The 11,897-nt window shown below is 39.7% G+C and overlaps 1 protein-coding gene across 2 annotated transcripts in view; it reads left to right on the forward strand.

Annotated features, from left to right (window-relative positions):
* The window catches only part of Edem3 (ER degradation enhancing alpha-mannosidase like protein 3), an 84,961-nt gene extending 80,442 nt beyond the window's left edge, over positions 1-4,519 (forward strand). For both annotated transcript variants that reach the window (XM_017795897.2, XM_008824283.3), the window contains exon 20: positions 689-4,519. In XM_017795897.2, coding sequence (XP_017651386.1) covers positions 689-1,098 — 410 coding nt within the window. In that variant the 3' untranslated portion in view covers positions 1,099-4,519. The remainder of the gene's footprint in view (positions 1-688) is intronic.
* Positions 4,520-11,897: the final 7,378 nt, after the last annotated feature.

The following is an 11,897-nucleotide window of genomic DNA, read 5'->3' on the forward strand; positions in this document are numbered from 1 at the left end:
TCAGTTCTTTGTGAAAATATTTTGAGCAATATTAATACCTAATGAACTGAGTGGAAATTTCAATTTTCCAAGAAATAAAACGATATATGCTGTTAAAATTTATTTTATTTAGTATATTCTCATGTACAAGATTTATTAAATTTAGGTATTTAGTAAATTGTATATATGTATATGTGTATGTATGTTTTTGAGGGTGTACACACACCTATACACATACATGGAGGTTGTAGAATCCCTCAGAGCTAGAATTGCCAATGTTTGCATGATGCTGGTTTGTTATATGTGTGCTGGGTTAGAACTCTGGTCCTAATGATTGTTCAGCAACAACTCAACCATTGAGCCAACTCTCCAGCCCTGATTTTTACTAAATTTATTTACATATTGTAAATTTACATGCATTTGAACATTGTTTAGTGCTTTTGTTACTTATTAATATTCATCCAAGTCAATCTTACATTAATAAGTCGTTCCTTTCAATTCAGAGCGACATTTATTTTCAATACTGGCATCCTGTACAAAATAAATGCACAGAAAGATCTGGCACCTTTAGTGCCATTGTTCACCGTCCTGCATTGATGTGGGTTTTTTTGCTTTATTTCTTCATTTTATTGCAAAAATCAGTGTGACTTTGTGTGATACATTTTTTTTGAGAGGAAAGTAATAGGAAATTTGTTTCTTTCCTATACAGATCCTGAAATGGAAAATGAAGAACAGCCATCCTCTGAAAATGATTCTCAGAATCAAAGCACTGAGCAGATTGTATCACTTTCTCAGACAGTTGATTTAGTTGATCGAGAGACTCCTGACGAAAGTTTTCTGAGCTCTCACTCAGAATCTTTATCGCCAGCAGATACTGAGGATGCTAGGAGCACTTCTTCTTCTGAACAGACCTCTAATCCCACAGAAAGCCACGAGACTACAAGTCTTGATGGTGAATGTACAGATTTAGATAACCACCTTCAAGAACAATCAGAAGCTGAGGAAGATTCCAATCCTAATGCAAGCTGGGGTAAAAAAGTCCAGCCTATAGACTCCATATTAGCAGACTGGAGTGAAGATATAGAAGCATTTGAAATGATGGAGAAGGATGAACTATGACTCTCTGTAAAGACTCTGGTGGTAGATGTTTAAAAAGAAAAGGTAAACTGCGGTTATAGACACCCTAATACCAAGCAGACACTCCAGGGGGAGGCTCTGGGTATGGTGATGCGTAACCATGTTCTGACTAGGGTAGGTAATTATAGGAATCTGGAGCATGCTGTGTTAGAACTGACCTTACTAAAATTGTCCCATCCAAATGATTGCATTGTACACCCTGCAATGTATCAGGACAGGGAAAAGTTACTGGTATTCCTGGGAACCATATTTCTGCAGTCCCTAGATATGACAAGAAACAAATCCAGCTAATATGAGGTGGGGAACAGGAGTTGGTGTAGCTTTCTGATTGAAGGAAGCTCCACTCTGTGGGTTTGGGGAGGCCCTTTGGGGAAGACTTGAATGCATGTTGTGGCATTATGCTCCTGCTGCCTTCACAGGGACACTAGGAGACCTGAGTGCTTATGAAGCAGATGCAGTCACAGTAATGAGTTTCTGCTCATAGCTTTCACTTATTTGGTGACAAATGAGCAAGATGACTTGATCCCCCCCCCCCCCCAACAATGTCCTTAGCATTTAAACCAAAGGCAAAGCCAGTAAACTTGGTCAGTGAGTTTTCTATCTAAATACCTAGTATTGTGGGACTAGGAAGAGGTCTTATATATTGTGTAAATTGGTTTCTTAATACTTTGGATTAACAGAGCAATGGAGAAATGATGATGTTGCAATGTGAACTTCCCATGGGCCTTCCATAGGGGAAGCTGTGACTACTCTAAAATGGAACCCAGCATTATATCCTTGTGGGGTAGACTGTAAATCTTTTCCAGTTCATTTCTCTCAAGGTGGTTACTCTGGCCATCAGCCTTACTCCATCCCATGTTAAGTATACAGTTTGAGCCTGAAGGCCCACATCACTAACACTCTTCATTTTCCTCTTTATGGAGCCATGCTAAAACTGTGGTAGTGATCTGTAATCCCTAGGGTGACTACTGTTTTTCTCCTTTGAAACCGGTTTCTAAATATTACACCTAAGGAGTCTGTCACATTTTCCTGTTGAATCATGGATTTTAGTTTCATTTTGTATTGTTTTAACAAATATTCCTTCTGATGTGGACTTGAAAATTAGTCTGTGGTGACCGGTATAAAACATTTGCACACTACCAACAACATATAGCCATATAGGTTAGAAAAAAAAGATGGTTTTCCTCTTTTCTTTTTCTTCCTTTTACTTTGTGACAGTCTGATGCTGGCCACATTGAAATTTTAAGAAATTGCTTATTGATAGCTCTGCAGTGAAATCATGCTTTATTCATTTTATTTATTTTAAGCTTAATTATTTCTAAAGGAATATTTGAGAGACTTCCTTTTTACCATATTACATAATAACCTTTTTCTACAACATAGTTTGGAGGTACTGAATAACTTAGACTATGTATGGAGCTGTTGGAGATAGCAGTGCTGTATTGTAGTTTTGTATATTCATGTACAGTATGTCTAGATCCCAGGTAAACGTATTCTTTTATAAGAGGATAAATACCTACTTTCAAATATTCCAGCTAAACAAAACTGGGTCAATGAGTGAGCTTAAGAGAATTCACTCTGGGGAGGGTAAAGAATAGTACCTGACCAAAATGGATATTTTTAGTCTCTCTGCATGTGAAATTTGGTGCAAGAAGATAGAACTATACACATACGTAGAGTGTACAGGATAGACGTGCTTTGTTCATCTTGACTGCAAAGCTGCCAAAATAGCTGAAGCTTAATTACTTGACTTGCCTTGATTTGTAGGACTGGGGCTTGGAGAAAAGGAACAGATGTTCCTCTGAGACTTTGATTACAGAAGCCTTATATTCATTAATTTGATTTTGTGTTGGTAGCCCAAAGCCATTGTTATCTAAATGTAGCTCTTCTAAAGTTATCAAAGCAGCATCATTTTTTTTCCCTAGAGGAGAAGGATCCCAGGACTCTGCAGGAAAAGCTAAGGATCCCAGGACTCTGCAGGAAAAGCTAGCTTATGGCCGTGACCACTCGCCGTTCCTTTGGCCGCTAGGGGGAGCTATCGCTTTTCATTGAGTTTTAGAAGCAACTCAGTTTGTTTAAAAAAACGAAATCCTTTAAGGAAAAAACACTTAACAAGTTGTACTTATTATCTAGAAGGACTGATACTCAGTTTTTCCCCACTTAAGAAATAAGGTGGTATGTGTTCAACTTCAGAACATTGCTATATGGGCAATTTCCATTTTTCTTAGCCTCACTGCCACAAAGTAGTCTTTGAGTTCATTAGAAAATCCCAACAGCATAATTATGTTTAAAGATGTTTTGTTTGTTAAAAACCTTTCATAGATTATTTTATTTACTTGCTGAAGATTCAGGGAATTCCATGGGACCCTGAGTTTAGAAACATCTGGTCTACCTCAGTTAAATGTTAACTGCTTAGAAATAGAGCTGAAATGATCACCACAGCCATAAATTGTTTGACTAAGAGAGATTTATATAATGTTTACAAACCTGGAATCAAGTAAGGATTTTACCTGAAAGTTAAAAGTTAGATATCAGAGCAAGTATTTTATTCAGGTATTTTCAAGTTTTGAAACTTATTTACCTACTAAAAATAGGTATAGGGCTCCCCCCAACCCCCACTTAAAAGTCCATTGAAATGATATGCCCTAATTTGCAATACTTCTCCCATAAAATTTAAATGTGAAAGTATTGTGATTTACTAGATATGTTTGGGGTGGGTATTTTGTTGGGTGGGTTTTCATTTTTTCTTTTTGTAATAAGCTTCAAAAAAAGTAAAATTGTTTCAGAACAAATTATTTTGTGATATTTTACTTTTCCTTTTTCTTCATAGTATTAGAGACTTAAAATGAAAAATTATGTACTCTGACTTTAATTTCTCTAATTTAATTATTCTCTCTGGAATTCTTTTAGATTAAATGATCCTCTTATAAACCTTTTCTATAGCATTTGTTCTCACACCAAACCCCATGCCAAATTCATCATAAAGAAAGCGCAGCATAAGTAATTCAGATAGTGCTTATAATTTTAGAGGGGGTGGGTAGCATTTACTAAATAGTCCAACTGGTCGTTTTATGCACAAGGCTACAGTCAGAACATAGAAAAAAAACATTCTGTGAATGAAACATTGTATGTTCAGATTTTATAAAAGACATTTTTAAAAGCCCAATTTACAGCCGTATATTTTCTTATGATGTAATTTATGAAAAAGATGTCTGTACTAACAGGTGCTGTAACACTACTGTTGTTGGGTTTTATTGTTTGGTGATAAATGTATACAATATTTCTAATGGAAACTATGTACTGTGATGTAAAAGTCTGGGCAAAATGTATATAATCCTTGTATATAATTGTGTATTTGATTATAATTAACTGATTGTAAATTTAATAAAACATGTAAATATTCTTGTCTGGTTTTAAATTTTGAAGTTTTAGAATAATTGTACAAATATGTATAATTTGATAGCTCTAATGTTTTCATCACTCTTTTTGTTTCACTTTACCCCAGGACAGTAAATTTTGGGACACTTTGAGGTATTGAAAGCCAGGTATACAATGAACAGTTCTAAAACTGAAATAGTAACACAGGTCCTCAAACTAGGGTTAAAAATATACCAATAATTGAACATCAGTATTAGTAACATGTTTATGTCTTGAATTTACCTATATTTAATAAAATTACTTGCCCTCTTAATATTACCAAAAGTAACACGAACGCTTCTCTCTGTTCCTTCCCGAGAAGCCACTTCCTTTCAGCAGCTACTGCACAGGGACTCCTGTCTCTTTACTGTTCCAGGGTTTCTGAGCAGATACCTAGAAAGATTTCACAAGTCATTATTTGTAAGACTTTAACAAGTTCTTATTTGTTCACAGGCAGTGGAAGGAAGCTCTGGTTTCATTCCAGAGACCAGACCAGCTCCCTCCAGTGGACCACCCTCCCAGGCTTCCTCAGCCCTCCTCCCTTCCTGCTCACATTTTGCTCAGCATGCTCTTACTTGGCATTTCTCTCCTCTGAGACTGAAGGTTAGGAATGATGGCATCTGTTTGCGGTGGAGGGGCACAGCTTTTCTTCTGAACCTCTAAGGAAGATTTTCTGTTATAAAAGAAGACAAAAGCATGCAGGAGTTGGTCTGCTCAGGAAGTTGACACAGATTCCTTTGAATGAGGTTTATTATTATGAAAGGGCCTCAAGGCCATGTTTGGGCCTTGAGGTGGAAGGGAGAGCGTTAGACAGAAACTACTATGGGGTTGGGGAGCTGGCTCAGCCCTAACAACATCTTTAAAGCTGTCGGACCTGTCTGTAATCATTTCTTCCAGTTTTTCAACTTAGTCCACTGAGTTGGGTAGTACACCAGGACCCACTAAATTTCCCAGAATCAATATCACCTCCAGTGCGGCTTCCTACCTCACCTAATGCTAAACTTCCTTTCTTCTGTTGAACTAAATTGACAAAACCTTAAGTCCACTTGTGCATGCAAAGCTTGATCAGCTGTTGCAACTGGAGGAAATCAGACCCCGCTGCTTGTTGGCCTTACTTAAATCATGCCTGAAAAATCTCAGGTGAGATTCAGTACTTTTCGAAACTTTAGCCATATATGTCTGATTTTTGCACTTTGAAGTAAGTTTCATCCTTTCCAAATGTTCACACTCATTACCTGACACACCTTGTCACTGAGAAAAGATGCAGATTAAGGTTCACCAACCTGTCACTTATGTGTACTTTCATATAGGTAGATACTGCCCTGAATAAATCCTAGGACTTTTTCTATCCTTGTACTGGAGAATTAGAACCCCAAATGAACCAGGTGTACTGAAAAATGGGAAAACCAAAAACAAGTTTGAGCACAAGGGTGTGGAGGAACCCTGGCCCTCTCTGCCTGACTTCCTTTCCATAGGTCAGGAGCATTGGATGTCCTCCATCACTGAGCCTCGTGAACAGAAATACTAGGTGTCACAGTTACACAGAGAAGCCTCAACCATTCACCCAAACCAAGAAGTTGTTTTTCTTATTTTTGTTGTATTTCTACCACTGGTAGAAGTGCAGGTTGGCGACAGAAACAGAGACACGGAGTGTTTCAGAAATTCAACAAAGCTATTTTAACTTCATCTGCTATTGGAAACCTGAAGAAATAACTAGAGACAAAAATCACACATTACTATTCAAATACTATGAAAAAGAGTGAAAACTTGGATGCATTTAACTGTCTACATAATGTTTAAGAATAGTATAGCACATCAAGGCAGAGTAATAAAGAATACTGTGCATTATTAAAACGTTAAGAATGCTGAGTGTCTTAAGAACATGTGAATACTGACTGATGGAGCTGTAATTCACTGCCTTTGCTATTCTCCAGTCACTGAACTAGGTTCTGAGAACCCTGGAATGGTAACAGTTTCTGGAAGTGGACAGTTTTGATACTATGGGTGCCTAGACACAAGGATCTCAGTGGGAGGCAGGCCTGAATCTATGCTCTGATGGCACTGAGGCTTTTAAGTTGCCTTAGCGCCAAAGATTAAGACTGTGAATCTTTACAAATGTTTTGAACTGTATTATGAGCTTTGTTTTAAAGGTAAAGGGAAGTAATGGAGCATAAAGCTAAATAATGAAAAATCTATAATCTTATACTAAGGAACTTTGATAAATATATATGTATATATGTGAACATATATGTATGCATATGCATGACCTTGACTCTCATTTAACAAACACTGAGTACTCCTACATGCCAGGGGTGTCTAGAACCCGAGAGTGTAGCAGTGAACTAAAAGGATATAGAAGGTGTGCCAGTAAATAAATAGAGCAGTGAGTTTATGAAGAAAAATCATGTTAAGGACATAGAGAATGATGGAAATCATCACAGGGTGAGGTTCCGTTTTAAATAACAGATTTTAACATACTAAAATACTCGTGGTTATCTCTGGATAATAGGCAATTATTATTTGTATGCAGTAGTCTCCCTTTATCTGTGGGGGGTATTTTGCAATACCCCCAGTGAATGCCTGAAACATGAGAGGATTTTGACCCTTATGTAAACTGTATGTTTTCATACATAATATAAATTTTAATTTCTAAATCATAGTAAAAGACTAAGAATACTAAATAATTATAGCTATATTATAGTAAAGGTTATGTGAATATAGTAATTTCTTTATGTCTCTCAAAATACTGTATTGTACACACCTTTCCTGTGATGATGTGAGGTAATAGGATGCCTACAGGAGAAGTGAAGTGAGGTGAATGATGAAGCAAGTGTGGACACACTGTTACCTACTATGTAAGGACTACTGGAACATAAGTACTGTGATACTGCAGCAATTCATCTGATAACTGAGAGGACTACTCGGGGACTACCAGGCATGTAGCTGATACCAAGTGGATACCCTGGATGCCCTTGAGAAAAGCCAGAAACTTCACTTTAAAATACTGTTCAAATTAGTTAACTTTTTGTTGCTATGATAAAATACCTGAGATACCAGTTTAAAAGAAGGAAATGTTCATTTTGACTCATGTTTTCAACTCATGGTTGTTTGTAGATTTTGGACCTGAGGTGAGGCGGAACATGGCAGGGTACATGTAGCAAAGCTATTCTTGGTAACTAAGGAGCAGAAAGAGGAAGGGGCCAGGGCCCCCACATTTTCTTCAAGAACACACCCCAGTCAGCTAACTTCCTTCCACTGAGCCTCACCTCCTGAAGCTTCCACTACCCTTCTCCCAATAATGTCCCAGGTAGTCACCAAGATTTTAGCATATTGATCTTCAGGTGACATTTACAATCTGTGTTAGACTTTTGCAATGTGATAACCTGAGAGAAACAGATTAAGGGGGAAATGGTTTATTTTGGCTCACAGTTTTCATTGCTTCAGTCTTTGGCCTTCTTAATTGCTATGGCATGTGGTGAGGCAGAGCATCATCAGGGCAGGCTCCTGTGGTGGAAGAGGATGCTCAACTTAAGGTGGCTGAAAAGCAAGGCATGAGGGGAAGGAGCTAGGAACAGGAGCATCCTTCAGAGGCGAGCCTCAGGTCCTACTTCCTCCACCCAGATCCACTTCTGAATAATTTCATCAGCTCCCAAAAATATCAAATTATGAATTCACCAACCCATTTGTCACTTCCCCCAAACTCCACCTCTGAATACTGCTTGCACTGGGGTGTAGGCCTTCAGCACATGAACCTTTGGGGCAGGGGCACTTCAAATCTAAACTATAACAAGTTCAGATTCTATCAGTGTTCAAGCCAAACAAAATGTGACAACAAAAGTCTCCAGTGTGCAGCCTTTAAGCTGTCAAAGCCTTACTGCATGTCTATGTGGCGGGAAGACTCTTGTTCGTTGTTAGGGGACCATTCACCATTCTTCAAGATATATACACAAAAGTTATCCTCCAACTGCTGAGATTTTCTTACAGTCCCTTCACTCAATGGTGATGACGTGGTTTTTGAAATATGTATCTCTAGATCAGTCTGGTAGTTCAGTGAAAAACTGTCCCTTCTCCATTCCGCTTTCCATAATTTTCTCAGATGCTTTTCAATTAGAAGCAATGAAAATTTCTCAACTGAATCAATTGAAAATCTTCCCTCTATCAGCTGGTCTGGCCAGGCCATATTGCCAACTCACTTTAACCAACAGCTTCTTTCTGTGGTTCCTGGGGATTCATTATCTTCAGGGACCCAGGAGAGCCACATATCTACTAGATACATTTATAAGTCTGGGCTGAGCTCAAGTGGTTCATTCGAGTCCCAGCAGCACCTCAGAGAGTGCTGTGTAGATCAGCGCTAATGGGCAACACGATGATGCCCTTCCCACAAGCCTGATAATAAAAAGAACTACCTTTTGAACTCTGGGCATCAGCACACATGGAACACTTTGGGTAGATGATTCCTTACCCATATGGCAGCTTCGAAAGATGCAACCGCATTTTACACAGGACCTTGCAAGCAGCTTCTGCTGAGGAGACCAGGGTACTGAAGGTCCTAGTACTTGTCAAAGGGGTGAAATGGGGAAGAGACAGCTCCCAGATTCCACCCTATGATTTCTGAGTCGAGGATATTAATCAGACCCTTCAAAATGGTAGGCAAGTGAGACAGGTCGCCTTGTTTCCAAGGCAACTGCTGGTTTCACTGATCTTTGGCTCAAATATTTCATCATCTGCAGTCCACATGGCCAGACCTAAATGACATCTATAAACCAGACATGAATTCATTGGTGGTGCATTTTGCTAACTTGTCATCAGACTGAGAGAGAGCCCCTTGAAGAAAAGGAAAAATGGCCCATTTGCTTCCATCTTGTCTGTGCCGGTATAGGGCACATGAAAGATACTAATGAGGTACTTGGGTGAGTTGAATGCAGGCCTGGTTTGTAATGTGGTAGTACTTAGCTTCTCCCCAAATCACATTTATCCTGAAGGAGTTAGGATTTTCAGTCGTTGGGAAATGTTAAAGAAATGCACCAACTTTGTGTCAAGTAGTCTTGAAGATAGCTTTTTGAGTTGTTATTATTTTTTGTTGTTTTTAAGTAGACTTTGGAGAGAACACAATTCATGTAGGAGTCTCAAGATTTTAGAACGCAAAGATTCTTGTCATCACATCATTGATCTCGACATTGGTTGGAAAATGGAGGCCAGAGATGGGCAGTGATTTGTTCGGGGTTCAGTAATGATTATACTGAACATCTGTCAGCACGAGCGCTCTGGCACATCTGCCTCTGGGCCACAGCTTTGCTTTGCATATGCCATACATCCTTCCTTTGCAAGTTAGCATTCAGCTAGTGAGATCATTACCAACTTCAGGACTTCCCCCTGAGGTGCCCTTGTAAAAACCCTCATGAACCCAGAGTGAAAACTACTGACTTAGACACCTTATTGCTCATTACTTAAACTTATAGACATTTGAGAAAAAAAGTCTATTAATTCCCTAAAAAGGAGCTCTTCTCACTGGTATCTGTTCTTCTTTTCTTTTGCTGATGAATAAACTCATTCATGAAAGATGCATCCTGTGCTTTTTTTGTGCTGTCATTCATCCTAATGAACTGGTGTGTGGGCAGAGATTAGAGGAAAGAGCAAGATTCAGATCCTTAAGTGAGTGGATCTCAAACTCAGGGGCTTCCAAGCTTGTGGTAATGGCAAAAATGGTTCTCTTTAGACCTGAATCAATGAATCCAACATTTCTAAATTTGAAACTGTGACTAGCATAGAGCTGTAGGGAAAAAATTTCCCCTCCCCCCCTTCCTCTGTGGTGTGTGTGCATGCGTGCGTGAATGTGTGTTCCAAAGTCTTGCTCATATTAAGTGTGCACTCTACTGCTGTATAACTGAGTTGCACTCCTAGCCTCCCAATGCATATATCCTGGTAAGACAGTAATAGAAAATTCTCAATTTCTCGATTGGTGAAACCAGAGACAGCACATACTAAGTCAGTACTTTCTGAAACTCTGTAATGCTTTGTAATATTAATGCTCATTTAGTGGGTGTGTAAAACGCATGTGTCTTTATTTCCATTTTACCAGTAAGAAAACTAGAAGTCTCGTAGCCAGGATTCTAACAGGAACTACAGAGATAGGCTGACTAATTAAGAGGTAGGGTCCTGGAAAAAGAGAGAGGCTCTTGGAGAGTCACAGTAGTGGTGCCCCAGGATGAAGGAGGGCCACTGAAATTTCTCCCTCTTCATTCTGTATGAAGTAGAAGTAAAAAGTCCAGATCCAGGAACCACACTGCTGACGTAAGGGTCCCAACTCATCCCCTTACTCTAACTGACCTTGAACTGGGTCTTTCAGCTTCCTCGTTGTGAGGTGGGTATGATAATAGAAACTATTTCTTTTTCAAAAGATTGTTTTGAAACAATCAGCTTATTGTCTCCCTATGAGAACCCAGTACGGTTTCTCCCACTAGCCACTGTAAAGTGCTGTGTGCAACTGTGCCTTTACGTTCAATCCCCCAGTACCACTTCCCTCCAGGTTGCTGTCCTTGAACTTTGCCTGCATTTCTTAATTGTATCAATCAGTCCAGTGTCCCTATCAGTGGTCTTTTGGCAGGGTGATATATCCCTTGACTTCTGACAAGTCTAAGAACAGAGGCAAGGAGAGAATTCCCTCAGGAGAAACCAGCTTCACTGTACCAATCCCTCATGAAACAGCAGAAAAAGATCCCTAGAAACAAGGAACTCCCAGAAGCCAGGTGCCCAGGAAGAAACAAGGAATAGCTTGGGTTATTTATATAAACCTCACCCAACTGCAGGTGGCAGTAATGAATTGAATCTCAGTATGAAACAATGTACACACTAAGGTGGGTACATCCTCAGGACAGCAGGCTTCATTCCTCAATGTGGTTGTCAACCTGAGAGCTTGCCACAAACCACGACTCTGTCCAGCAGAGCCGAGGAAAGGACAACACGAACGCCAAGGTGAGGTTCAGGCTTCTTCTTCTCACTCTCTCCTTTATTACACACTTCAGCTCTTCATATAGCGTTCCCAACAGCCCTCCCCCCAGCCAGGACCAATCAGGGCACACACACACATAGCGGGCGGGCAGAGTGGCAGCTTATTGGGCCACGTAGCAGGATCATACTCGATGATGTCTCTGATCAAGCAGGCAGCACATGATCGGGCTTATTGTGCTTGTGCAGGTTGGAGTAAACAAGTGAGGGGCACGAAGCTTGGCAGCCAGCCAGGGCACCATCTTGGCCGGCTCGACCACGCCTGCTTCCCACACATACCTTTAGTCATTCCCTGTGCAATTGGGAACAAGTTAGACACCTGGTGGCCCTCCTGTGAATCCTGCTGTCTGCATGATGTC

The sequence above is a fragment of the Nannospalax galili genome, unplaced genomic scaffold (genome assembly GCF_000622305.1).
Source record: "Nannospalax galili isolate Female #2095 unplaced genomic scaffold, S.galili_v1.0 scaffold227, whole genome shotgun sequence".
Taxonomy (NCBI): Eukaryota; Metazoa; Chordata; class Mammalia; order Rodentia; family Spalacidae; genus Nannospalax; species Nannospalax galili.